The 26114-nt window shown below is 34.3% G+C and overlaps 1 protein-coding gene across 33 annotated transcripts in view; it reads right to left on the bottom strand.

Moving 5' to 3' along the window:
• EHBP1 (EH domain binding protein 1) overlaps positions 1–26114 on the bottom strand; it is a 320237-nt gene that overhangs the window by 186949 nt on the left and 107174 nt on the right. For 27 of the 33 annotated variants that reach the window (XM_072742367.1, XM_072742383.1, XM_072742385.1 and 24 more), the window contains exons 6-7: positions 16198–16379; positions 13114–13253 (exon numbers count right to left, since the gene is read on the bottom strand). In XM_072742367.1, the coding sequence (XP_072598468.1) occupies positions 13114–13253; positions 16198–16379 (322 nt within the window). Of the gene's footprint in view, positions 1–13113; positions 13254–15032; positions 15327–16197; positions 16380–26114 lie in introns of those variants that run through there. The other 6 variants (XM_072742391.1, XM_072742390.1, XM_072742389.1 and 3 more) reach the window with 4 other exon arrangements.

Raw genomic sequence — 26114 nt, 5'->3', positions numbered from 1 at the left:
TACCTATTATATATCTTTGGCAGCACCCTCATGGCTTTCTATTTTTTTGGGAAAAATAAGTGAAGCATTATACAGTATACGGTAAGTGTCATAAATATTATGATTGAGATATGCATTACAGACCATGTGAAACTGAAAGAGGCATATAGTCTGAGGTCAAGAAAGGCCTTCGGGGGACACCTGGGTGGCTCAGTGGCTGAGCACCTGCCTTTGGCCCAGGGCATGATCCTGGAGTCCTGGGATCGAGTCCTACATCAGGCTCTCTGCATGGAGCCTACTTTTCCCTCCCTCTGCCTATGTCTCTGCCTCTCTCTCTGTGTCTCTCATGAATAAATAAATAAAATCAGAAAGAAAGAAAGAAAGAAAGAAAGAAAGAAAGAAAGAAAGAAAGAAAGAAAGAAAGAAAGAAAAGAAAAGAAAGAAAAGAAAGAAAAAGAAAAGAAAGAAAGAAAAAGAAAAGAAAAGCCTTCTGAACTTATTTAAATTTGAGCTAATACAAAACATTATTATTATCATTATTATTGTAAAAGAAGAAATGGAGAGCATTCTATAGGAGGAAAGGAAGATAAAAAAGAATAAGACACATTTGAAGAACTCCAAGTCATTTGGGGTTTAAGATGCCAGGGATGGAAAATGGAATGATATGAGGCTGGCAAATGTCCTACTGTAAAGATTACTGCAATCAAACCAAAGAATGTGAACTTGACTCTGAGAGTATAGGAATCCAATGAAATATCAAAACGTATATTTTAGAAACATCACTCCAGCAGCAACATGGTGGCAGTGCTTGGAACAAAACAAGACAGGAAGCAAGAAGATGAGCAGTTCAGCATCTCTACTCCACGAAAGGAGGCAATCAATAAATATTTGCTAATTAAAGAATAAATTAAGAATAAAGATTTGGTGGTTAATTTGACATGAGGGATAGGGAAAGGAATCTAGGACAAGTGCCAGCTCTGTCTTGGGTGACTCTGTGAATAGTATTCTACTACTGTGACTGGGGCTATGTAGTTGGGCACATACCAAGTTACAGATGCCTGTGAAACTTCCCATGGAAATAATTCAATTAGCAGTTGCAGATGTTGGTCTGAAGCCTAAAATACATAATTTTGTTATGTATTTCTCCTTTTAAAAAAGCACTTTTCAGAGCGTCTGGGTGGCTCAGTCTGTTTAGTGTCTAACTCTTCATTTCAGCTCAGGTCATGATCTCAGGGTTGTGAGGCTGAGCCCCACATGAGGCTCTGAGCTGGGCATGAAGCCTGCTTAAAGATTCTCTCTCTCTCCCCCTTCCTCTGTCTCTCCCCTGCCCCCACCCTCTCCAAAACAAAAGTAAATAAAAAAATAATTCAAGAAAGTGCTTTTCTGCCTTTTTTTTTTTTCAAATTTCCTATAGTCAATGTGTTTTATAATATCAAGTACCTATTATATATCTTTGGTAGCACCCTCATGGCTTTCTATTTTTTGGGGAAAAGGTAAGTGAAGCATTATCAGAAAAAAGTTAAAAATTTAAAAGATTTATAACAAAAATTTATTCCCAGAATTTTATTTTTAAGTGGTAAGCTTTCTCAGTAGTATACTACCTTGATCAAAACTGGCCCTTTCTGGCCTTATATACTTACATTATACTGTATTACTTATTATAATCTTGTTTCACCAAATATTTATGTGTCTGAAAAATGCTAAGAATGCTATGTAATAGCACAAATTTCTACCCCAGTGCTACTCAAATTCTAAAACTTAGTCATAGCAACAGTGTGTTAGTCTGGACTTGCTTCACATTGGTGAGAATAGGAAGGAAAACTAAATTAGGGGCAGGCAATCAAAGCAAAGGGTCAAGTAATTTGAGACTCTCCTTTACTGTTAGGAAGGCAAAAGAAGATAGAAATTGACCACAAGAGATTATCACATTGAACAAAAAAAGGTGGTTGGGGTGGTAGCATTAAGAGTAGATAGTGTTTTCCTTTTGAGAAAGTCTGTAACTGAATTAAAAGAAGAAAAAAATAAACTGTCTAGACCTAGAACACATACCTGCAAATCTTGCAGCATCCTCACTGTTCTCTCCAAAGCATAACAAGATTCAGTATAGGTCTATCTCATTTTAAGATGGTCTAAGATAGTAACCTTTCAACTTCCTGGCAGAGATCAAGGTTCAAAAGATGTCACTTTTCTCACAGGCTCAGGTCCATAAATATTTGATTTTTGGATACAACTAATGGGTTTATTAATACGATTTTCAATCCCATGGCGCATAATGGGAAAGGGAGGAGATACTTCAGGCAGAAAAGTCAACATTGAGTAGCCTGTCCCCCGGACCTCCAATCCCTCCCTCTTAATTAATTGGTACACATTAGTGGCTTATTAATTATGATCAAGGGATCCCTGAGTGGCGCAGCGGTTTGGCGCCTGCCTTTGGCCCAGGGCGTGATCCTGGAGACCCGGGATCGAATCCCACATCGGGCTCCCGGGGCATGGAGCCTGCTTCTCCCTCTGCCTGTGTCTCTGCCTCTCTCTCTCTCTCTGTGACTATCATAAAAAAATAAAAAAAATAAAAAATAAATTAATTATGATCAAGTTGCTCCCAATTTTTTAAAAAAGTCTCTTAACCATCAGCCCTTTCTAGTCTGGCTAGATTCTCTTAATCTACATAAGAAAGCAGCTTTACAACAAGTAAATTTTCTCACCTACCATTTATTCTTCAACTCATTGCACTGTTTTTATCTCTACTTTTATCCATCCCCCTTACCAAAACATGAATGAACTAAATGGGTCATAATAATTGGCATGATAATTGTAGAGATAGAAATATCTATACCGGGATCCCTGGGTGGCGCAGCGGTTTAGCGCCTGTCTTTGGCCCAGGGCGCGATCCTGGAGACCCGGGATCGAATCCCACATCGGGCTCCCGGTGCATGGAGCCTGCTTCTCCCACTGCCTGTGTCTCTGCCTCTCTCTCTCTCTCTGTGTGTGACTATCATAAATAAATAAAAATTTAAAAAAAAAGAAATATCTATATCTTATTTTTTAATTATAGAAATAGTATTTTTAATCTAGGTGTTTATCTATGTCTACTAATCTACATATGTATCTATCTATATTTCATTTACCTATAGAAATGTTATAGCTTAAGCCATCTCTCCAAAATTTGGTGGCTTAAAACAAATTACTCTCTCTCACACTACTGTGGGTTGACTGGACTTAGGGATGGTTCATTACAGTTAGATGGTGGCTAGGGCTGAAGTCATTTGAAAGCCTGAACTGGGGACGCCTGGGTGGCTCAGCGGTTGAGTGTCTGCCTTTGGCTCAGGGCATGATCCTGGAGTCCCCAGATCAAGTCCCTGCACGGAGCCTGCTTCTCCCTCTGCCTGTGTCTCTGCCTCTCTCTGTCTCTCATGAATAAATAAAATTTTAGAAAAGAAAAAAAGAAAAGAAAAGAAATAAAAAAGAAAAGAGAAGAAAGAAAAGAAAAGAAAGAAAAGAAAAAAGAAAAGAAAAGAAAGAAAAGAAAAGAAAAGAAAAGAAAAGAAAAGAAAAGAAAAGAAAAGAAAAAAAAGAAAAATGGCTTCTTCACTTGCATGTTTGGTATTTCAGTTGAGAAAGCAGGAACAAGTTGGGGCTTCCAGGCATATCTCCCTCCCAAAGTATCTGGTCCACATAGCTAGTTTGGAGTTCCTGTTAGCATAACAGTCTCAAAGTGGTTGGACTTTTTTTACATGGCAGCTGACTTTCCCTTGAGCATGCCTTGTAAGAGGCCCCAGTAGAAGATATACAGCACGACTTAGCTTTAAAAGTTACAAAGTGTCACTTCCACAACCAATTCTACGGTTAAAAGTAATTTACAGGGCTAGCCCAGATGTAAGAGAGAGAGAGGATGACCAAAGAGCATGTATAGTAGGAAGCATGGTTCACAGGGAGACAATCTTTGGAGACTAGCTATCACAGTGATCAATAAATCAGAAAGTTGGAAAGCATTTATTTTCTTAGTAACCTAACATACTTACTGTAATTTTTCTGTTACCTTCTAGTATTTTACATATGCACTTATGTAAAAGGCACAAACCTTAAATTGCATAATTCAAGGAATTTTGATAAATGTATACACCCATGTAACCCAAGATCCAGAACATTTACATCATCTCCTCCAATTTCCTCATGCCTCTTTTCATTCAATCCCATAGGCTATCACCATCACACAGGATTGGCTTTGCCTCTTCCAGAACTTTATGTAAATGGACTTCTTGCATTCAGCATAATGGCTCTGAAATACATCCATGATATGGAACATAACAACGGTTCATTTTTATTCAAAGGCATTCCATTATGAATATACAGCTGACCTTGAACAACATGGCTTTGAACTGTGCAGGTCCACTTACATGTAGATTTTTTTTTTGGTACATACAGTACAGTCCTATAAATGCATTTTCCTTATGACTTTAATAACATTTTCTTTTCTCTAGCTTACTTTATTGTATGAATACAGTATATAATACATATAAAACAAGTGTTAATCGACTGTTTATATTTTCAATAAGGCTTTTGGTTAATGGTGGGCTATTAATAAAGTTTATAGGAAGTCAAAAGTTACAAATGGATTTTCGACTATGCAGGGAGTTGACACCCCTCACTCCCTTGTTGTTCAAGGGCCAACTGTACTATATTTTATTTAGCTACTGCCTTACTGATGTACAACTCAGCTGTTTCCAGTTCAGGGCTATTATGAATAAAAATGCTATGAACATTTTTGTACAAATCTTTTTCTGGACATGTGTTTTCATTTTTTTCTGGATAAATATCAAGGAGAGGAATTGCTGTGTCCAAGGTACTATACATTTAGTGTTTTGTAAGGAATACACCCAGTGATCGTACCATTCATCATACACTCTACCAACAATGGATTAGAGTTCCAGTTAGTGCACATCCTTGCCAATATTTAGTATTGCCAATCTTAATTTTAACCATTCTCCTAAGTGTGGAATTATAATCCCACTGTGATTTTAATCTGTTTTTCCCTGATCACAAGTGATGCTGAGAACATTTTCATGTTGTTATTGGCCAGTGATACAGCTTTGTTTGGGGACCACATATTTAAATTCTTGCCCATTTTCTTAAAAATAGGTTTGAGGCACCTGGCTGGTTCAGTCAGTAGAGCCTGCAACTCCTATTCTCAGGGTTGTAAATCCAAGCCTCATGTTGGGTGTAGAGATTACTTATAATAAAATCTTTAAAAATAATCTTTTTAAATAGGGTTATTTGTGTGTGTGTTTTTTAAAGATTTTATTTATTTATTCATGAGACACACACACAGAGAGGCAGAGACACAGGCAGAGGGAGAAGCAGGCTCCATGTGGGACTCAATCCCAGGACCCGGGGATCACACTCTGAGCCAAAGGCAGATGCCCAACTGCTGAGCCAACCAGGCATCCCAGGTTATTGGTGTTTTTAGTATTGAGATTTCAGACATTTTTAAAAATCTATTCTGAATGTAAGACAATGTGTCAGATATGTACTTTCTGAATATTTTCTTCTAGTCTATACCTTACCCATATATTTTCTCAATGATCTATTTAGAAGAGCTTAAGTTTTTAATTTTTATGAAGTTTAATTTATCAAAATTTTCTTTCATGTTTACTTGTCTACTATGTCTTATGTATGAACCCTCTGCCTGCCCTCAGGTCACAAATACATTGTTTTTTTTTTCTCCCCAGAAGCTTTATTTTCTTAGCTTTTACATTTAGATCTATGATCAACCTTGAATTGATGTTTGTATATCCTAAAAGGCAGGAATTGAGGCTTATTTTTTCAACATGGACATCCAGATGTTTCAAAATAATCTGTTGAAAAGACTTTCCTTTCCTCACTGAATTGTGCTGCACTTTAATTGAAAATTAATTGGCCAAATAAGTTGGGGTCTATTTCAGAACTTTCTGTTGTGTTCCACTGTCCTATCCCAGTACCACACTATACTGAATATTATATCTTCATAGTAAATGTTGACATCAAGTAGTTTTAATATTACGATAACTGTTCTTTTTAAAGATTATATTGTTATTCAGGTCCTTTGCATTTCCAAATATATTTTAGAGTCAGCTTTTCAATTTCTATCTTTTTTTTTTAAGCCACTAGGATTATGATTAGCAAGGAGTAGAATCTATAGATGGATTTGGGGAGGACTTAAATCTTAACAATATTGTCTTCTAGTCTATGAACATAGAACATTTCTCCATTTATTAAGGTCTTCTGTAATTACCGTCAACACTGTATTACAGTTCTCAAAGTAGAGGTTTTTCTACATCTTCTGTTAAATTTATAAATATCTATATAACTTTTAGCCTCAATTATAAATGGAATTACTTTGTTCATTTCATTTCTCAAATGTTTTTTGTTCATATATAAAAATACAGATTTTTGTACATTAATCTTGTATCCTGTGACCTTGCTAGAACTCCAGTATCATGTTAAACACAAGCTGTGAAAGCAAACATCTTTGCCTCATTCTCAGTCTTAGGAGAAAAGTATTCAGTATTTCACCATTACATATGTTATTAGCTGTAGCTTTTCATAGATGTTCTTTATCAAAATGAAGAAATTTCCTTACAATGAAATCTTGCTAAGAAACTTGGTAATGAATTTTGTCAAACACTCCTTTATAATCTATTGAGATGATTATATGCTTTTTCTCCTTTATTCTGTTACTATGATTAAATCAACAGTGCATTCCTAGGACAAATAATCAAAGATTGCATATCAGTACTTAGAATATTCATTGTCTCCTAGCTCTTCCTCTAAATATGGTAGAATTTCTAACTTTTTCTTCAGAGCTCTCACTTCCATTCTGGTTCTGTCAATGGGCTCTTAGTATCAGCAGAATTCTCCTGGAATTTCCTAGGGAGGCAGGAGGGCCTAGAGAATGTTCAGTTGTCGTTAGTACAAACAAAGCAGCATTAGGGTTTAAGAATGCACAGAAAGGAGGCTGAATTTGGAATCCGTAGCTCCTGCTACTTCTGGTCTCTGAGTTAGCATATTTGAGTTCTAAACACTAGGAAGAGATCTTCAGTCCTCTTCCCAAGGTCTCAAATTCCTTTAAAAAGGAGGTAATTGTGATGTCTTATCAACTTTTTGGCTCACAGGATCATAAACGTCCCCAGCTCCTGATTTTACCCTGTTTTCCAATGTTAATACCTAAATAATAGATGCAGTATTCCAGAAATTCTCATCCTTTACACAGACCTCCAAGATGGGTGGCCATCTTTATTCTATTATTTTATATAGCCCACAGCAAGCCTATGATTTTGTTCATAAGCATCCTGGGTACTGGAGAGTAAATGGCCAGGTAAAAACCAAAAGCAATTTAATGGATGTATTCTCTGACCAGAGTCCCAAGTTCATTCTGAGAGAACTACTCAGAGGAAGACCTATTTTTCCCCATTCATAGTCCTAGTGATAGGACATATAATCTTGTAGGGTTGAGGCTTACCATAATCAACTTTAGCTCTTTAAATATGAACTGCTATCTCCTCTACTACCAACTATTCTCTGAAGTTAGCCAGTATGTCACTCTTTCTCCCCCCAAATTAACTTTATAATCTATAGGAGAGGGATTAATAAACAACAGACAATAGTGCTTATGGTAAAAATGATTCTTAATTTATAAACTGCATCTGGATGGGAAGACTCTGAATGGACGATATATCTGATGAAAGACCAGTTTTGGGCTTTTCTGATTGTGGACTCTTGTTAATTAGGCATTTCCATTACCAAGACCCTGGAAACTATACCTATTAAACTGTTTTGAAAGATACCAGCTCTTGTGCAGCACAGATTCTAAATCAAGGCAATCTCTGCTTCTAACTATGTGGATCTCATCTCCTGGTACCCAAGCTGTCACATGGAGATAGAGGTCAAAGAATAGCACCTAAGATGCTATGAGGACTCCAGTGAAAAAGAGAGCCTCAGCTGGCATGCTGCTGTTTCTGTGTTTCCAACCTCCTTCTAAGTGAATCTAATGCTTAGTTTGGCTTATGTGACCTGAGTGTCTGGTTGAACCTAAGTAGAACCCCTGGTTATTTTTGCAACAGCTTTAAGTATACTGGTATCTTTCCAGTATATCATAATGTCTGAGTTTCTCCAATAATGATTTGCTATAAACTGCTTCAGTTGAACCAGCCTTTCTAAGTTGTATTCAACAGGACACTGTTATTTATGGAGGAATCTTTTTTGTTTTCCTCTTGTTGATATGTACTCAGAAATTCAACATGAATCTCAAAGATGGTCATATTGCCAAATAGTGGATCAATCATTCTGAGGCTGTCATATACAGATGGAGGCACCGATTGTTTTAAAACCATATATATTTTCTAACACTGGCTATAATAAATTCTCCCATTATCAGGCTTTGTTTCTCCATTTCCAAGATCTATTACTCCCACTACATTTCAGTGATTCTTTTAACTGTAATTCAAAATTTCCTTGCCCATTTACTGTAGAATGCACCTGCATATATAACAGGTTTCTGTCTAAGAGCCAGTCCCAAAATATGTTTCCACTTAGCAGTGAATTTTGTCTAGAACAGAACAGGGTAGGGATTTCTGATCAATCCAAGTATAGATATCATGAGTTTATGTTTACCTTCTAGCAAAGACAGTAATTTCAGAAGATAAATTTTATTAATTACTACTGGTCTAACAGCAATATTTCATAAGAAATCACTGACTAAATGAATAGCCTCTAGGTGTCAATCTGAAGTATCATAAAATAATTGTAACAGTTTGTTCCCTTAAGAACTTTGCAGCTTAGTTGGGGAAATAATATATAATTTGTATTGATATGTGATTGCATTTTATGCATTTAAATTGCAATATAAAGATATAATAGAGGCAAAATTTAAAATAATAATTCCTTCCTCTATAAACATTCTGTCAGCAATTTCAAAACTGCAAGGAAGAGTAAATATAAGCTGTATTTAAATTACTGCCACTTTAACTGGTAAATAAATATACCCACCATACTTTATTTGTACTATGTTTATAAAATGCATTTATTTTGTTTTGTTTTAACCTATTGCTTTAACATTACTGTTGTTAAATTTTAATATATTTTTAACTATCCTAAACCTACTTTACCCAAACATTTTTAGAATGGTAGTGCTGGTGCTAAAAAAAATTCCTGAAAGATAATAAGTTTGGAATGGAATTTACATGTGCTAAAAAATGCAACTAAGGAAGCCAAACAACTGCCATAACATGCTGTGCTATTAATTTAAGTGACTGTACTCTGGAAATATAATAGAGAAAAAAATGTAACATCAAAGCAAAATATGCTACAATGACTATGGATTGACTTAAGAGCATGCATTTAATCATCACTGTCCCCACCTACCCCTGCTTGCTCAACACATTTTGCATTCACTACTTCTGGAAAACTAGTCTTGAATTATTTAAGGTTTCAATCATGTGTCCTCCAGATCATATGCCATCCATAAAATGGGACCAATCTACCCTGTAAAAGGTAGTATATGAGTAAAGGTCAAATAAATGGAACAAGATAATAAGCCAGAGTGATAAGTATGGGCTATAATAGGAGAGAAAAGTTCCTTCGTTGATTTATGGCTTTTTGGTTAACATATCTTAAATTCTCAATAAGTTCCAGACAATGTGTCAGAAGCTAGTGATGAAAAAAAAAATGAATAGAATAGTCTCTACCTTGAAGGAATTTCAGAAAATAGGGAAAAGAATATATAAATAAATAATAACACAAAATAGTAAAATTCCAAAGAAATCTTGGATCATCACAAGTTGCATTAAAACAATGTCTTCAATTAGGGTCAGAGAATTTTAGACTATCTAAAAGAAAGTTATTCCTTCTACAAGAATTTTAGAAAATAAGATGTATATGTATGATTAAGCAAGAAGGGTTACCATGGTCTGAATGTTTGTGTCCCCACAAAATTCATATGTTGAAATCTTAATTCCCAGTGTGATGGTATTAGGAGGTGGGGTCTTTGGGAGAGGATTAGGTCATGAGGGCAGAGCCTTCATGAATAAGATTAATGCTCTTCTAAAAGGGGCCCCAAGAGATCCCTTGCCCCTTTCCACCATCTGAGGAATACAATGAGAAGTCTGTGACCCAGAAGAGGGCCCTCATCCAACTATGCTGGCACCTTAGTCTCAGACTTCCAGCCTCCAGAACTGTGAGAAATAAATTTCTGTTGTTTATAAGGTACCCATCTATGGTATATTGTTATAGTAACCCAAACAGACTAAGACCAGGGTTTAGCTATAAAATCGAATACTGAATATTTTCATTAAATCTATAATTCATTTTTTGAAATGTCCTTTCTTTTCATTTCAATACCAGCATAAAACTTCTGACATATTGTTATCACCTTTTTTTTTCTCACTGCTGTGATCAAAACAGTACAACATTCCCCAAAACAGCTATGAAAATGTGTGAGTTTTTAAAATTCCTACTTATGGTACTAGTGTCTAATTGAGACTTAGTTTTAACCAAAAATGATTTATAAAGAACAAACTATATCCTCCAATAAAAGATCAAGTTGTATTCCACTGCAGTATAAACACCCATGCTATAAGAAAATGCCTGTATTTGTAAATAGTACAGTAGTGGCACAAAGGTTAGAACAGTCAAGCTTAAGAGGGAGTGGGCATGAAAGGTTTCTCAGTGTATGTGTCAATAAAATTAAATCTTGAAGGATAGGTTAAAGGGCACTGGTGGTGGTAGAGGAAGGTTATTAACTTATCCTTCCTGAAGTACTTCAGATAGCCAAATAAAACAAAGAACTCAAAGACAGAAAAGACAAGGAATTTTTAAAAGTACTGTATAACTGTTGCTGACATCAATTATAAACATAACGTAAATGTCTGCATTTATTATTATTGAAAAAAACTCCAAAATATTATTGAAATAAAAATAACAGCCAGGAGGGGTTAGGGGAAGAGTTCAAATAAAGAAAAGAGAAAAAAATATTGAATCTCTCATCTTATATGAAGTGAGTTAACACATTGTTTTATTCATTTATTTTTTTAAAGATTTTATTTTTAAGTAATCTCTACACCCAACATGGGCTCGACTCTTAACCCCAAGACCAAGAGTCACATGCTCTACTGACTGAGCCAGCCAGGTACCCCTGTTTTATTTTTAATGTTAGTAGAAAAATATAGGTTCACTTATTTATCTACCTGGCTTATTTATCTTAGAGGATTGTATACTAAAATGAAAATATAATGTATAACTTCCAAATTACTCTATTAAAAAGTACTTAAAGAACACTGGAGAATGGTAAAATTTAAGGGATGAATGGGGAAAAAATAAGAAGTCCCAAATAAAAGTACAAAGTAATAAAAGTGAAGTTAAGTATGCAGTTATCAAAAAGTATAACTATTAAGGGCAAAGAATATAAAGATAGATAAACTAAATAATGTTTATAAGAGAAATACTTAATACAGGTTGCAAAGAAAGTGATAAATACACCAGGAAAACACAAATATAAAGAAAGTATGAGTTACAAATATGAACACCAGGCAAAATTTCTGGGCAAGAGGCATTAAATGGGGTAAACTGATCAAATTATAATGCATAATGAAATTATTAGAAAATTATTTTTATGCACATTTTATGCATTAAAGAATTTAAAGAATTTGAAGTTCTCCTTAATAGATGAACTACACAAAAAGAATAAGAATACAAATAACTATTACAAAGTTAAAGTTTGATCTAAAAACATATGCTTAATCTAACAAATAGAATATACATGTAAAAAGATACAGAAAATTTACAAAAATAGATCATACGTCTCAAAGGAAAAAAATCTCACTCATATGAAACTGAAATTTGAAAGTCTTCAGAATTTTATCTGAATAAATTTAAACAAGAAACAAACAAACTAGAAATAAATAAAGCCCACAATAAAATACAGTCTCCTAAACCACACTGGGTTAAATGAGAAATCAAAGTGGCAATCATAAATTAGAAAATATTAATTTACAAAACTGGCACAGAACAAAACATCCATCTTTATTTTTTTTTAAGATTTTATTTATTTATTCATGAGACAAAGAGAGAGAGAGAGAGACAGAGACAGAGACACAGGCAGAGGGAGAAGCAGGCTCCATGCAGGGAGCCCGATGTGGGACTCGATCCCAGGTCTCCAGGATCACGCCCTTGGCCGAAGGCAGGCGCTAAACCGCTGAGCCACCCAGGAATCCCCCAAAACATCCATTTTTATATACAAACCTGATCAATTCCTTATAATAAATTTCTATAAACGGAGTGGAGGTGAACAGAACTGAGTTAAGAAAGTCAAGGAAGTTTTTGGCTGAAGAGTTACATGGGTCATGTAATCAGTGGAAATTCTACTGCCACCCCTGCCCCAATATGATATGACAGTAAGAGTTAAGGCTGAGATGGCTGCCAAAGTACCAAGAGGTGATTAGACGATAGAAATTAAGGATATCAATTCATAAATTTAGAATAATTCATTACCTGAAAGAAGTATGAACATAGTGGTCGATTTTCATTCCAATAATAAATGTATAACACCAATTCCTTAAGTGTGATAGCCAGACTATCAATAAATATTTATTGACCAATTAATACAAAGAGATTCTAACCACTTCTCATCTTAGTAGTTTGATCAAACCAGCTATAAGGAATACTTGCATTGAAGCTTCTACATATAAGGATACATAAGAAATATACAAATTCAAAACAAAGATTGTGCACATAAACTAGGAGAAGGAAGCCAATTCATCATGTCCTGCCACCCTTAAGGCAGATCTTTACTTACAAGAAGGTTCATCCATACACTGACAAAAAAAGTATAAACATATTTAGACTACTTTATACTATATCAGTAGTTCCAGTAAAGTTTTATGCTTTCTTGACTAAGCTTGGCCTTGGTTTTAAATTGTGAAAATCTGTTTCTAACCATCACCACATAAAGTTTTCAGAGTGCTAAATGGTATATTATATATTAGAAAGGCTTAAGGAAGAAAAAATACTTTGTTAGTGGCATTGTTTTTTTCCTGGAAAACAAGAATGAGTTTTCAACTTTGCAAAAAAAAGATAAACTTCTAGCTAAATGCTAATAAAACCAACCTGTAATTTTTGCTGCCTTTTCCTCTTGGTTCACTCGGTTCTCATCATCTTCTTCATTATCTTCTTCGAAGTCATCTAAATTGCCAATGTCAGCCTGCTTCATACTCATCAGACTAGCCAAACTTTGCATGTCTTCATCCCTACATGAATGATTTAAAATTTAATACACAGCTCATGAAATGACATTGTTTGAAAAAAGATTGTTTCTTAAGAAAATAATAATATATTCCTTCTATGTTAATAAGCCTTTTTAAAGTTGCCCAAAATTATTGAAAAATCTAAACACTCCTATTCGTTAATTTTTAAATGGCATGTTTAAATAGTAAAAAGCAAACTGGATTAAAAACTAACTGGTTAGGAGTTAGTTTAACTCTGTGCTGCAGATCTGTAGAAGACTAAAATTTTCTTCATAAGTATTAAAGTGTGGTTTCCTGGGATCCCTGGGTGGCTCAGCAGTTTAGCACCTGCCTTCGGCCTGGGGCATGATCCTGGAGTCCAGGATCAAGTCCCACGTCGGGCTCCCTGCATGGAGCCTGCTTCTCCCTCTGCCTGTCTCTCTCTCTCTCTCTCTCTCTCTCATGAATAAATAAATAAAATCTTTAAAAAATAAATAAAATAAAGTGTGGTTTCCTAATCATTAAATCTGGAAATAAAAACTTGTTTTATAAAACAGTGAGACAGTTCACATATCAATGAGATCCTGACTTTAAAATATGCAAACTTTTAAAATAATTCAGAATAGAAGTTTTTTTTTTTTTTAAGATTTTATTTATTCATGAGAGACACAGGGGGGGGGGGTGGTAGAGACATAGGCAGAGTTGGAGAAGCAGGCTCCATGCAGGGAGCCCGACGTGGGACTCGATCCCGGGTCTCTAGGATCACGCCCTGGGCTGACGGTGGTGCTAAACTGCTGAGCCACGCAGGTTGCCCAGAATAGAAGTTCTTAATCTGAAATCCATAGCCCTTTTGGTTTGATGAACAGGAAGATAAAGAAATGGTAAACTCCTATAAATTATGTTTAAATCTTATTTAAATGTGCATTTTTCTCATAGGGGTCATAACTCCCAAAAAAGTTAAGGAACTACTGCAACAGAAAAAAACACTTTCAAGTCTAGCATTTTTTAAAATTACAAGATGAAAAATGACCTGGGTTGATTATAAGTTAAATACCATATATTTGATAAAATGTAAGAATGTCTTTATCTTGAAGTATTTTAAATATATGTCTATAGTTTACATTAACTAATACTCTAAACATCAAGTAATTTAAGTTTTCTTGATCTATTATTTTTACCCTAAGTTTCAAATAAACTGCAGTGAATAAGCCATATTTTAATATGTAATATACAAATTAAATTTCAAATATATATACCTCTCTAAAATTCAGAAACCCTAAGATACTGTTTTTCATGTCCATACCACAATAAAATAAAAAACCAAACAAAATAAGAAAACTCTTTTGTAAAGAATGTTCACTAATATTCACTTATATCCTAAACACAGTACAACTTTGCAGACTAAAAAGGCTTTTAAAATTCTTTGCATTTTATCTCACCTAAGTTTACAGTTAACCAAATCATTTCCCCTTATAAAAACAGATTTAGTGACACAAAGTCTGCATAAACAAAAAACTTGTATTACCTATAGGAATGCCTTACAAATTGCTCACCTACCAATGAGGAATAATTTCAAGATACAACATTATTCTTGAAATGTTAACTGGCTTAGTTTTACTTCTGTAATTTCCTCATATTTTAATCTTGAACATTTTTCTCTGTGAAAGTTTAGGGAGCAAGGAGTAAAAAGGTAGAGAGGGAGTTTAGGATGTTTTGAGAGAATTTTCCATTAGAATTGAGACATTTGGTTAAACTGAATTCCTCTCGCCCAGATTCTCCTGTGGAGGGTGCTGAATCACTTACTGCTTTTGCCCAGTGGAAAGGAGTCCGCAATCAAAGGGTCTTCTCTGATTCTGTTTTCTCTCTTCTTTCTGTGTTTTCTTTCCTTTCATTTTGGCTTTAACTTCAGGGTAAGGTCTTTACTTTTAATTTCTCAGTATTCAAGACTAAAATTTAAGGTCCTGAGATGACAGACTGATCCATTTTGTACTGTCTCTCTACCACACTCACTCAAAAGCCAACTTTCCAGAGATGAGGCTTACTGTTATCTACCAAGTTATTTGCTGCACTATAGATGAGTGCCAAACATCTCATTTTGACTGACACATAGAATCCAGTCTAATCAGTCAAGTGGACATGGCCAATTATAGCAACCACATTCCACTGGCTCAAATACATTTAGAACTATGATTTAAATTGTATCAAAATATTCATAGCCAACTTCTTCCCACCTTTTAAGTCTAGGCTTAGAATTCCCATCTCTTCCCTCCCTGATCTTCCTCTCCAAGTAGTACTAACCTTTTCATTAGACCCCAAACATGCACTCTTCCTTGACTTGACTGTATGCAACAACCATAGTACATGTTACTTTTTTTTTCCTGTTCCAGGTACGTTTACCTGATTTTATCCAGTTCTAGTTTTACTCTTAGGAGATCAGAACTGGTGCAGGAATTACCAGTGCTTAAGAAGTGATTTTTGAAAGGAATAATCATATCAAATTGTACTTTGCTATAAAATTTTTAGAAGGCTGTGCGAAAGAACATGAGTTGTGAAAAATTCCTTTAGTTCTTTTATTCCTCTTATCCTAAACTTTTCATTTTGTGCTCCTCTTATATCTCAGCTTCATTGAACAGCTCTATAAATTGAACTGTCTGTATTTCAAAGTACAATTATTTACCCTGAAGACAATGAAATACAAAACAAACATTTATAATACCTATAACATACAATTTAAAATTTGGAATTGCTAATAGTCACTTCTATATTATTGTTCATTCTCTAGAGTCAAGAGACTCTATAAATAACAAGGAGTTCATTTAATTCAGCCTTTAAAACAAAGAATGGCAAGAATGACTGGTATGCAATAGGATATTTTCAACTGCTGCCAGTCTACTGAGTCAAAAGCTGTTTACATACAGTTTTAAAACACACTCAGAAGCAGCTTGTCTTCTTGACAAAAGGAACTTACGTGGCTTTTCCTTCCCGAAGGAAAATGCAAGATAATGAAAACTGGAGAGTTGCAGATACAACTTTTTTAGACAATGGCTTGAATTTTAACTTGACATCAGTCTGAGTTGGCATAGGGCTTGCATACTGTTTCATGTTGATGCTGCTAGTAGCAAGAGCTTTCCTTCGACCGGAAGGGGATTCCTGGAAGAAAAAAAAATTAGAATTTTGGAGTTATTTTACAGCTAAGTATTTTGAAATAGCACTTTAATAATACGTTATTTAATAGTTGAAACTTCCTTCCCTAATTAATTCCTATAACACAACACTGAAATAAAATTGTGATGAAGTTATATTATAACTTTTACATCTTTAAATAAGGCAGATAAAAATTAGAGAGAGCTGGCTCAGGCAGCAGAAAGAAAGATAAACTAAAAGACCCCTAAATAATCTCAGGAAAGAAAAAGGAAGGAATGCAGACAGGAAAGAAAGTATCCAGAGTTCCTCTAAAAAGAAGATCTAGCTCAGAAATAGGAATCAAAAGTACTCAACAACTGTTTTCCTTCCTTTCATTCTACTTAATGTAACCTAATGATATTTCTCCTTGTTGAATACCTACAATTTTTTATAGAACTCCCAGCCTCTATGGTATTCTACTTCATTTTTACCATTTCACCTACTTTTTTTTTCCTGTGACAATAGTTTATTATAAAAATGAGCCCTCATCCTCACAATAGGTTTATCGGTAAGATTTCTAGTAGCGAGCACCAGCACCAAGACTGCCAAACTTTTTGGGTTCACAGCGCCAGGGATCAGCTACCAGCAGGGTCTGGTTGTACTGGATGAGGATGCCTTTGAGCTCCTTCTTGGAAGCCTCATCCACATATGGTAACAGGCTACCAGGGCTTTGGCGATGGACTGGCAGATTGCACGAATCTAGGCCACATGACCACCCCTCACTCTGACACAAAGATGTCCACCCCAGCAAGTTCTATTTATCCTCTAATTTGAGCCTTATTTCTTCCCGGGGCTTTTCTGATCACTCCACTCTATAGTTCTCTCTCCTTCTCCTAAGATCATATATATCAAGGAAGAAACCACTGGTTTCTCTAATGCTATGTCTGGGACAGACACTGCCAACGCACTCCAGCAGGTTTCAAATTCTCCACACAGCTATTACCAATTCACCAAAAATGAATACAAAATGAAACCTAGTTGCTATCAAGGGTACTTAACATTCTAATAACAAGCTATCTCATTTCAAAATTATCCTTTACAGAATAATAGCTTAGGAGAACAATGAAAACAAAACAGCAAAATAATGATTGGGCATTAACTATGTGTAAGACACGTTGTTGATTCAGGAGAGATATGATGATAATTAAGACATGATCTCTATGTGTTCTAATGGCAAGAGGACATTTTAGATGAAGGTAATCTGTATATCATGTAAATCAGAGAACATATGCCATCATTAATGTAAACCAGAAGCCATAAACCAACATTCCTTAGGATTTACTAGTCTCTGAGTTCAGATCTAAAATAAGGCCTAATTTTCAAGCTGTGTGACCTTGAGTAAGTAAGCTTAGGCCTCACTAACTTTCCTTATAAAATAAGGAGACTAATCAGAAATCTATTTAAGCTCTACAAAGGTTTTCTATAAAATTATTCAATTTTCCCACCAGGCAGGAAAAGTACCATTAACTTTTGAATTATTATTTAATAAATCTTTATTTTGTCTTATGATTGACAAACCTGCCTAAAATAAAGATATATTAATTTAATCAAAACATTAAACCAGCTTTTTAGAAAAAAACCTGACATTTCTGCCAGCAGGGCAAGTAAAAATGTAATGTAGCATCCCCTAAAGAATACCTTGTTTTAAAATGTGGTCTTATCTGTCAGATTATGCACAGCAATATTATACAGAACTATTAGTGCATGTAGATACCTTATGAATGAATTTCAAAAATGCATCAAGCACTTGAGAAGGATTTAAGCCCTCTCAGAAGAAATACTTAAGAATATGCAAATACCTTCAACTGAATCAAGTTGAACAGATGTGACTATCCCAAACAATACAAGTGTTCTTTCCCTGGTCGCTACTGTCAACCAAAGAATAAGATTAAGGTCCAAGGTTCTGACAATGTGCAAAATGAAAACGTATGATTGGGTAGTATCAATTTATTACACTGATATGAACAATAATCTCTTATTGTACCTTTAGAATAACTAACAACTTTTACATATAATATAGGATTTAAAGCCTCTGTTTTGGAAGCATAACATACAAACTGCCACATATTATGTTCAGATTTTGTTACACAAATCTGTTTTACAAAGTATGACACTAATCCTTTAATAATAATTATTTAATTTTATAACCAAATCAAAATTCTATAAAATTAAGATAACTTGGAAATAAGCATAATTGTGAGAGCCCAATTTAACGACAATTCCTACAAAATCTAGAGTTTTATGATTAATATCATATTCGTTTTTTAGATAAAAATTGTGTAGGTTTAGGTTTTCTGCTGAACTCAAAGAGTTTTTAAATTTTTGGTAAGTCAATGTCTCTGAAACAACAAAATAAAGGCTACAAAATTCTAAACATAATTAGTTGTACCACTTAATTAAGTATTTAGTTGCTCAGCAACAATGGAAACAGCCATTTGTAAGGTCTGGACAGGTGAAGAGAACAGAGTTCTTTTGAGTCTACAATATCCATTCCTATTCACACAGGCTCTCACTAGAGTCCGAGCTGGGAATGATATTTCTAGTAATTCTTCAACCAAGCTCACACTTTGTTTTCCTCTTTAAAATTAGTTGTCTCATAGAAAAGGTATTTAAAAAGAACAGTAATGAGATAAATATAAGGATCTTTCACAATTCTAACCCCAGCTCCATGAATCTTCACTTTTTATAGTCAAGTCTAAATCTTTACCCACCCAAAATTGATACCACTGCTATCATCAGTTCTATAAAAAGAAATGAAATAGTGATTGCAGTAAGAAATGAGCATGTCTTTTGTATCCTATCATCCTTCCACAAAGGAGTAGGGTCCAGCCAGGCAGAGAGAGTTTAGAGAGAATTACTCTTATTGCCTCCAGAGGCCTAATGCCATTTCATGTCATGTGCAAGGTAGACAAAAGGACAGAAAAAAGAGAAAAAATAGTAAAAGCAACTCTGAAAGAAAGAGATGACAAAACTTATAAGAAGTGAGTGTTCACATATATGTAAGACTAAGTTTCTGTCTCTGGCCCATGCTTAATACATGTTTGTGTGTGAATCTGATAGTATTTGAGGAATTACTTCAAAACTCCTAAAGCTGAAGTTCTTAAACTTTATTGTTTACTAAAAAACAAAAAACTAGGAGAGTTTTAGACAATTTAGATGACTGGATCACACCCCAACCAGAGATGGGCTCTCAGGAATCTGCTGCATTTCTAAAAATAATAAGCACCTCCCTTCTCTACTCTCATCGCGCCACACCCACACGCGCACCACTACTACCAGGTGATTCTGATCTGGTTAATCTAAAATCACACTTTCAGAAATACTTCCCCTAAGAAGTTATTACATAATATAACCATTTTATTTAAGAAATCTCACTCTCATTTTTCCTAAGTATTTTCTGTAATAAAAAAGACTTAGCTAGGGTGCCTGGGTGGCTCAGTCAGTAAAGCATCTGCCTTAGGATCAGGTCATGATTCCAGGGTCCTGGGATCCAGCCCAGCATTGGGCTCCCTGCTCAGCGGGGAGCCTGCTTCTCCTTCTCCCTTCACCCCATTCCCCCACTGGTGCTTGCTCTTGCACTTGCTTTCTCTCTCTCTAATAAATAAATAAAATCTAAAAAAAAAAAAAAAAGTAAAACAAAACAAAAAACCCCAACAGACTTAGCCTAGATATATCCATTTCTTTAAAATCTAGCCTATTGTATTTGTAATCAGGCAAACCAGCATTTGCATGTCACGCTAGCATTTACTCACTGGTTAATTTTTGACCTATTTCTTCATGTATCTGAGCCTCATATTCACACTGTCAGACAAATATTAAGTTTGGACATTACCCACTGTTGATAAAAATGAGGGACAATGCACAAACTCTCTTACACTGCAGGAGAGAGTTTCAATAGATAACAGCCACTTTGGAAAGAAGGTTGATATTACCTTGTAAAGTAGAACACATACATATCTTACAATTCAGTAATAATTTCTATCCTAGAAATGTCCTTGAGAAATTCTTGCAATGATATACTAAAATATCTAATAGAGTTTTCAAGCAGCATATAATAGGTGCTTAATAAATAGTATTTATTAATATTTGTTGACCATTTAATCTAGTTTATTACATTAATATTACAAATGGTCTATCCAGGATCACCAGTCTTGAAATTAGAAAAACAAGTAAGCATAACTCAGTGCAGGATCTTACTTTAAAGTAATGCAGTTATATTACTAGAATTCACACCTGGAACCCCTACATTCTTACCAGACCTAAAACAAATTTGCCACTTTGACGTGCCCTCATTGCTGTTCAGGTGATAACAATACAAGCAATAGATGAATAAATGTTTTCTCCATATAGCATAAAATGGAAAAAATGTATAATCACTTTATTAGTAAAGAATGAACTGATTATAGAATAAATAAATATATTTTTGTAAGATTCAGGGCTTCCTTATAAATATTTTTAAACATTTTAGATTTTACCATAAAAGAATGTAGCTAATGATGCCATTTCCCCTCCTCCACAAACCAAACTAACAACGTGATATAAAAAAACATAATGGTAGCAAAGCAATTTAGTTAAGTGGGATATTCCTTTTTTCATATTATAAGAAGTCAGAGAGAACCATCTTTTATTCAAATTGTTCAAGTTAGGGTCTTCTTACAGAATAGTTCATAGTAAGATGGTTCATTTATTATGGATCCCAAGATAAATACAATTAATATAATGCCTCTGATGAAAATATTTGACTGATGGGGCACCTGAGTGGCTCAGTCGGTTAGGCATCTGCCTTTGGCTCAGGTCATGATCCTGGGGTTCTGGAATGGAGAACCACGGTAGGCTCCTTGCCTCTCCCAATCCCTCTGCCACTTCCCTTGCTTGTGCTTCCTCTCTCTATACTCTGTAAAATAAATAAATAAAATCTTAAAAAAATATATTTGACTGACTTCCTCTACCTATTAAAATATCACATAAAATAATTCAAAAGCTAGAAATTGAATGCTTTCTCTTTTTTAGCCATGCATTTCCTCTTTTGTGAAATCTTTTGGAGTTTTTCTTACTGCTGGTTATGTTTTTCTTTTTTTCATGAAATTGGACAACTTGCACTTATTCTGATATTATGTTCTTCTGGTTTTGGGGGTCTTTTAAAATTCTAGTGTAGTTAACATACAGTGTTATATTAGTTTCAGGTATACAGGATAGTGATTCACCGGCTCATATATTACTCGGTGCTCAAGAGAAGTGCACTTTTAATTCCCTTCACATATTTCACCCATCTCTCTGCCGACCTCACCTCTAATACTCATTTGTTTGTTCTTTATAGTTAAGAGTCTGTCTTTTGGTTTGTTTCTTTTTTTCCCCTTTTTTCATTTGTTTTGTTTCTTAAAGTCCACATATGAGTGAAATCATATGGTATTTGTCTTTCTCACACTGGGCTAATTTACTTAGTATTATACCCTCTAGCTCCATCCATGTTGCTGCAAATGGCAAGATTTCATTCTTTATTTATGGCTAATTAATATTTCACTGTGTGTGTGTGTGTATGTATCACCTCTTCTTTATTCATTCATCTACTGAAGGACATGCTTCAGTAGGCTGCTGCTTCCATTAATTTGGGCTGCTTCCTTTAATTTGTCTATTGTAAATAATGCAGCAATAAGCATAAAAGTACATATAACCCTTTGAATTAGTGTTTTTTGTATTCTTTGAGTAAATACCCAGTAGTGCAATTACTAGATCATAGAGTAGTTCTATTTTTTTTTTTTTTGAGGAACCTCCATAAGTCTTCACAGTGGCTGCACCAGTTTGCATTCCCACCAACTGTGTGAGAGGGTTCTTTTTTCTCCACATCCTCACCAACACTTGTGTTTATGTGTTCTCTGTTTCAGCCATTCTGATAGTGTGAGGTGACATCTCACTGGGGTTTTGATTTGCATTTCCCTGATGATGAGTGCTGTTGAGCATCTTTTTATGTGTCTGTTGGCCATCTCTATTTCTTCTTTGGAGAAATGTCTGTTCGTGTCTCCTGCCCATTTTTAATTGGATTATTTTTGTGTGTTTAAGTGTATTGAGTTGTATAGGTTCTTTATATACTTTGGATACTAACCCTTTATCAGGTATGTCATTTGAAAATAATCTCCCAGTCAGTAGGCTATCTTTTAGTTTTGTTGGTTGTTTCCTTTGCTGTGCAGAACTTTTAACTTTTATGTAGTCCTAATAATTTATTTTTTATTTTGCTTCTCTCGCCTCAGAAGACCTATCTAGAAACATGCTGCTACAACCAATGTCAGAGAAATTATTGCCTGTGCTCTCTTCAAGAATTTTTATGGTTTCAGGTTTCACACTTAGGTCCTTAATCCCTTTTGAGTTTGTGCTGGTTATCTTTTCATTACTATTTACATATGCATTCTAGTACTAAATCCATTGTTATTTATATGTGTTGTACAAACGCCTTCCAATTTTTGGCTTTTATTTTCTCTGTATGGAGTCTTTTAAATAGCCCAATTTCTTATTTTTAATGTGAAGTCAACCTTTTCCTTTACGGTTTGTGCTTGTATATTTTCTTTGAGAAAGTCTTCCTAACATTGACCTCAAACTAAAAACTTTCAAACCTCTGCTTTCCATAGTTAAGAGTCATTGCCAACTAGAGTGAATTTTTGTGTAACTTTCAGATAGGGATTCAATTTCATTCTTTAAAAAAATTATGGGTAAATAACTGTCACAGCACTATTTATTAAACAGTCCATATATATCCCTCCTCTCCTCTATCTGCAGTGCCCTCTCTTACCAAAAATCTGGCTTGCATATAAGGTCTGTTTCTGTGTTCTCTAATTCTGTACCACTAGCCAGTTGTTCTAATCTCACAACAAGGCAATATTGCCTCAACTATCAAAGTTTTATCTTACATTTAATTCTCTCCTTATTCTCTTATTCAGGAGTATCTTTGGCTATTTATGACTTTGCTTTCCCAAATAGTTCCGAAGTTTTATGAAACATCCAGATGAGATTTTGATTAGAACTGCATTAAATCTACAGATCAATGTGGTTGTATAGACACCTTCACAATATTAGATTCCATATTCTAAAATAGGACATTACCTCTATATTATCTATTTAAATCTTTAACGTCTCTCAAAGTTTTATCATTTTCTTCACATACGTCATATGTATCCATAGCTAGATTTATTCCTAGGTATTTCAGTGTTTCTCTTAATCTAAATTTTTTTCATATTATATCTTTGAATTGTTTCTAGCAATTGAATTTGCAAACAGATTTTTTAAAGTAGGCTCTACACAGAGTATGGAGCTCAATGCAGGGCTTGAACTAACAATCCTGAGATAAGACCTGAGCTGAGATCAAGAGTCAGACACTTAACCAATGGAGCCACCCAGGTGCACAAGTAAACACATTTTTTAAATACAAAAAACCTAACACCTTTGTATTAATTTTAATAATATATATTTATTCTGGGGTTTCGGTATAATCATGTCATCTACAAAACTAGCTATTCATTTCATTTTCCCAATCTTTAAGATTTCTTTCCCTTTTTGTTAGTATACTATCTAGAGGCTCCACGATGATTCTGACTAGATATTATAAACAGGGCCATTCCTGTATTATTCTTCTCCTTAAAAGGAATGCTTCTGATTTTTCATCCTGAAGTATGTTTAATGAAGTTTTTTTTCTTCTTTTAAAAATATTCCTCTTTATAAAATTAAGAAAATTCCTTTTTCTTATTACTTTGAAGTTTTAATTTTATTTCTATAAGTAGGTGTTAAATTTTATCACTTAAAAATATTTTGGGATAATTTAAGATTTTTTTAAAACCCTTAATCTATTAATGTGGCAATTTAATAGATTTTCTGAAGTTAAAGCAACTCCACATTCCTGGGAAAAATCCAAAGTTATTTGAGTCTATTTTCTTTTGGGACAGGTTTCTAATTACAGATATAATTTCTTTAATGATTACAGAAGTATTCAGGTGTTTGGTGTCTCCCGAAGTCAGTTTAGATAAATATATTCCCAAATGGGATTTATACATTTCATCCATGATTTCAAATTTAATGACATAAAACTTTTTAAAATATCACTTTATTGTTTTAATCACTGCAAATCCTATAGTTTTGCATATTTCTTCGCTCTCAATACAATTTGTGTCTTCTCTCTTTTGTTTCAAGATAACTTCTGCTATAAATTGTCCATTTCCTAGGACTTTCCAAATGAACAACTTTTGGCTTTGTTGATCCTTTCAAGTGAATATGTTTTCTATTTCAGTAGTTTCTGCTCATCTTTACTATTTCCTTCCTTCTACTTTCCTCAGGTATATTTCAACTCCTGAATTCTGAGCATTTCTTTTTTTCTGATCTAAGCATTAAAGATTATATATTTCTCAAAGTACAACTTCAACTATATCTCTATTTTATTATGAATTATTTTGTTATTCTGTAGGTAAATATTTTCTAATTTTTCATTACAAGTCCTGTGACTCATGTTTATAAACTTTTTTCAACTATATGCAGTTTTTCTACTTATCTTTATGTAATTGATTACTATTAAATTGATTTGGGGTCACAGAATATGACTTATTTAGTGTCAATCCTTCAAAATGTATCGAGGCAAGCTTTACGGTTTAATTCATGATCAATTTTCACACATGTTCCATGAGTTCTTAAAAAGTATTTAACTGGTATCTATATACACTGCTGTCCACTTTCACAAAAGGATTTTTCTGCAAAATCAACAAATCATTAACTTTCTTCTTAGACAAGGACAAGCAGAGCAGTAGAAATTTCAAATGTGAGGTCATGGAACATTTTCTAAAGGACACAAGTCAGAGAATAAGTGAAAGAATTGAGAAGCTGCTCACAGATTTCTTCACAGGTTCCTTTTTCTCTCCTTCTGACATATCCCCTTTTATTTCAGGACTGTCTCTTATAATTGGCAGATAGCCAGAAAATTTTAAAATCCAGTCTGCTAATCTCTGTCCTTTACTGGAGAGTTTAGATCAACAACTCCCAAATGTTTTTACCTCAAGGCCCTTTTAAATGCTTTGAGAACTACAAAGAGCCTTTGTTTATGTTGGTTATATCTATCAATATTTGCTTAATTAAAAATTAAATATAAGAAATTTAGAAAATATTTTATTCAAACAGAACTAATAAATTCATGTTAACATATTTTTACAAAGAATAAATATACTTTTTTTAAGACTTGATTTTTTAGAGCAGTTTTAGGTTACAACAAAATCAAGAGAGGTAAAGAGATTTCCCATATAACCCGAATACCCACACATACATATCCTGTCCCATTCTTAAGATTATTCACCAGTATGGTAACATTGTCTAGTAAGGATGACCCTACAGTGACATCATAATCACCCAAAATCCAGTTTACTCCTGAGGGTTCACGTATGGTGGTGTACATTCTATTGTTTGGACAAATGATACTGTAACACCATGCAGAATATTTTGCCACCCTAAACATCCTCTATGCTTCACCTATTCATTTCCCCTACTCCCCACCCCTGGCAACAACAAAAATCTTTCTATCATTTCCATAGTTTTGCCTTTTCCAGAATATCACACTGTTAGAATCATACAATTACGTATGTGGTAATTTAATAGTTGGCCTCTTTCATTTAGTTATAAGCATTAAGGTTCCTTTATGTCTTTTCATAGCTTGATAGGTCATTTCTTTTAGTGCTAAAT

The sequence above is a fragment of the Vulpes vulpes genome, chromosome 16 (genome assembly GCF_048418805.1).
Source record: "Vulpes vulpes isolate BD-2025 chromosome 16, VulVul3, whole genome shotgun sequence".
In the NCBI taxonomy this organism is placed as follows: domain Eukaryota; kingdom Metazoa; phylum Chordata; class Mammalia; order Carnivora; family Canidae; genus Vulpes; species Vulpes vulpes.
Note: the sequence above shows the minus strand (reverse complement) of the source record. Positions and strands in the feature narration are given on the sequence as shown.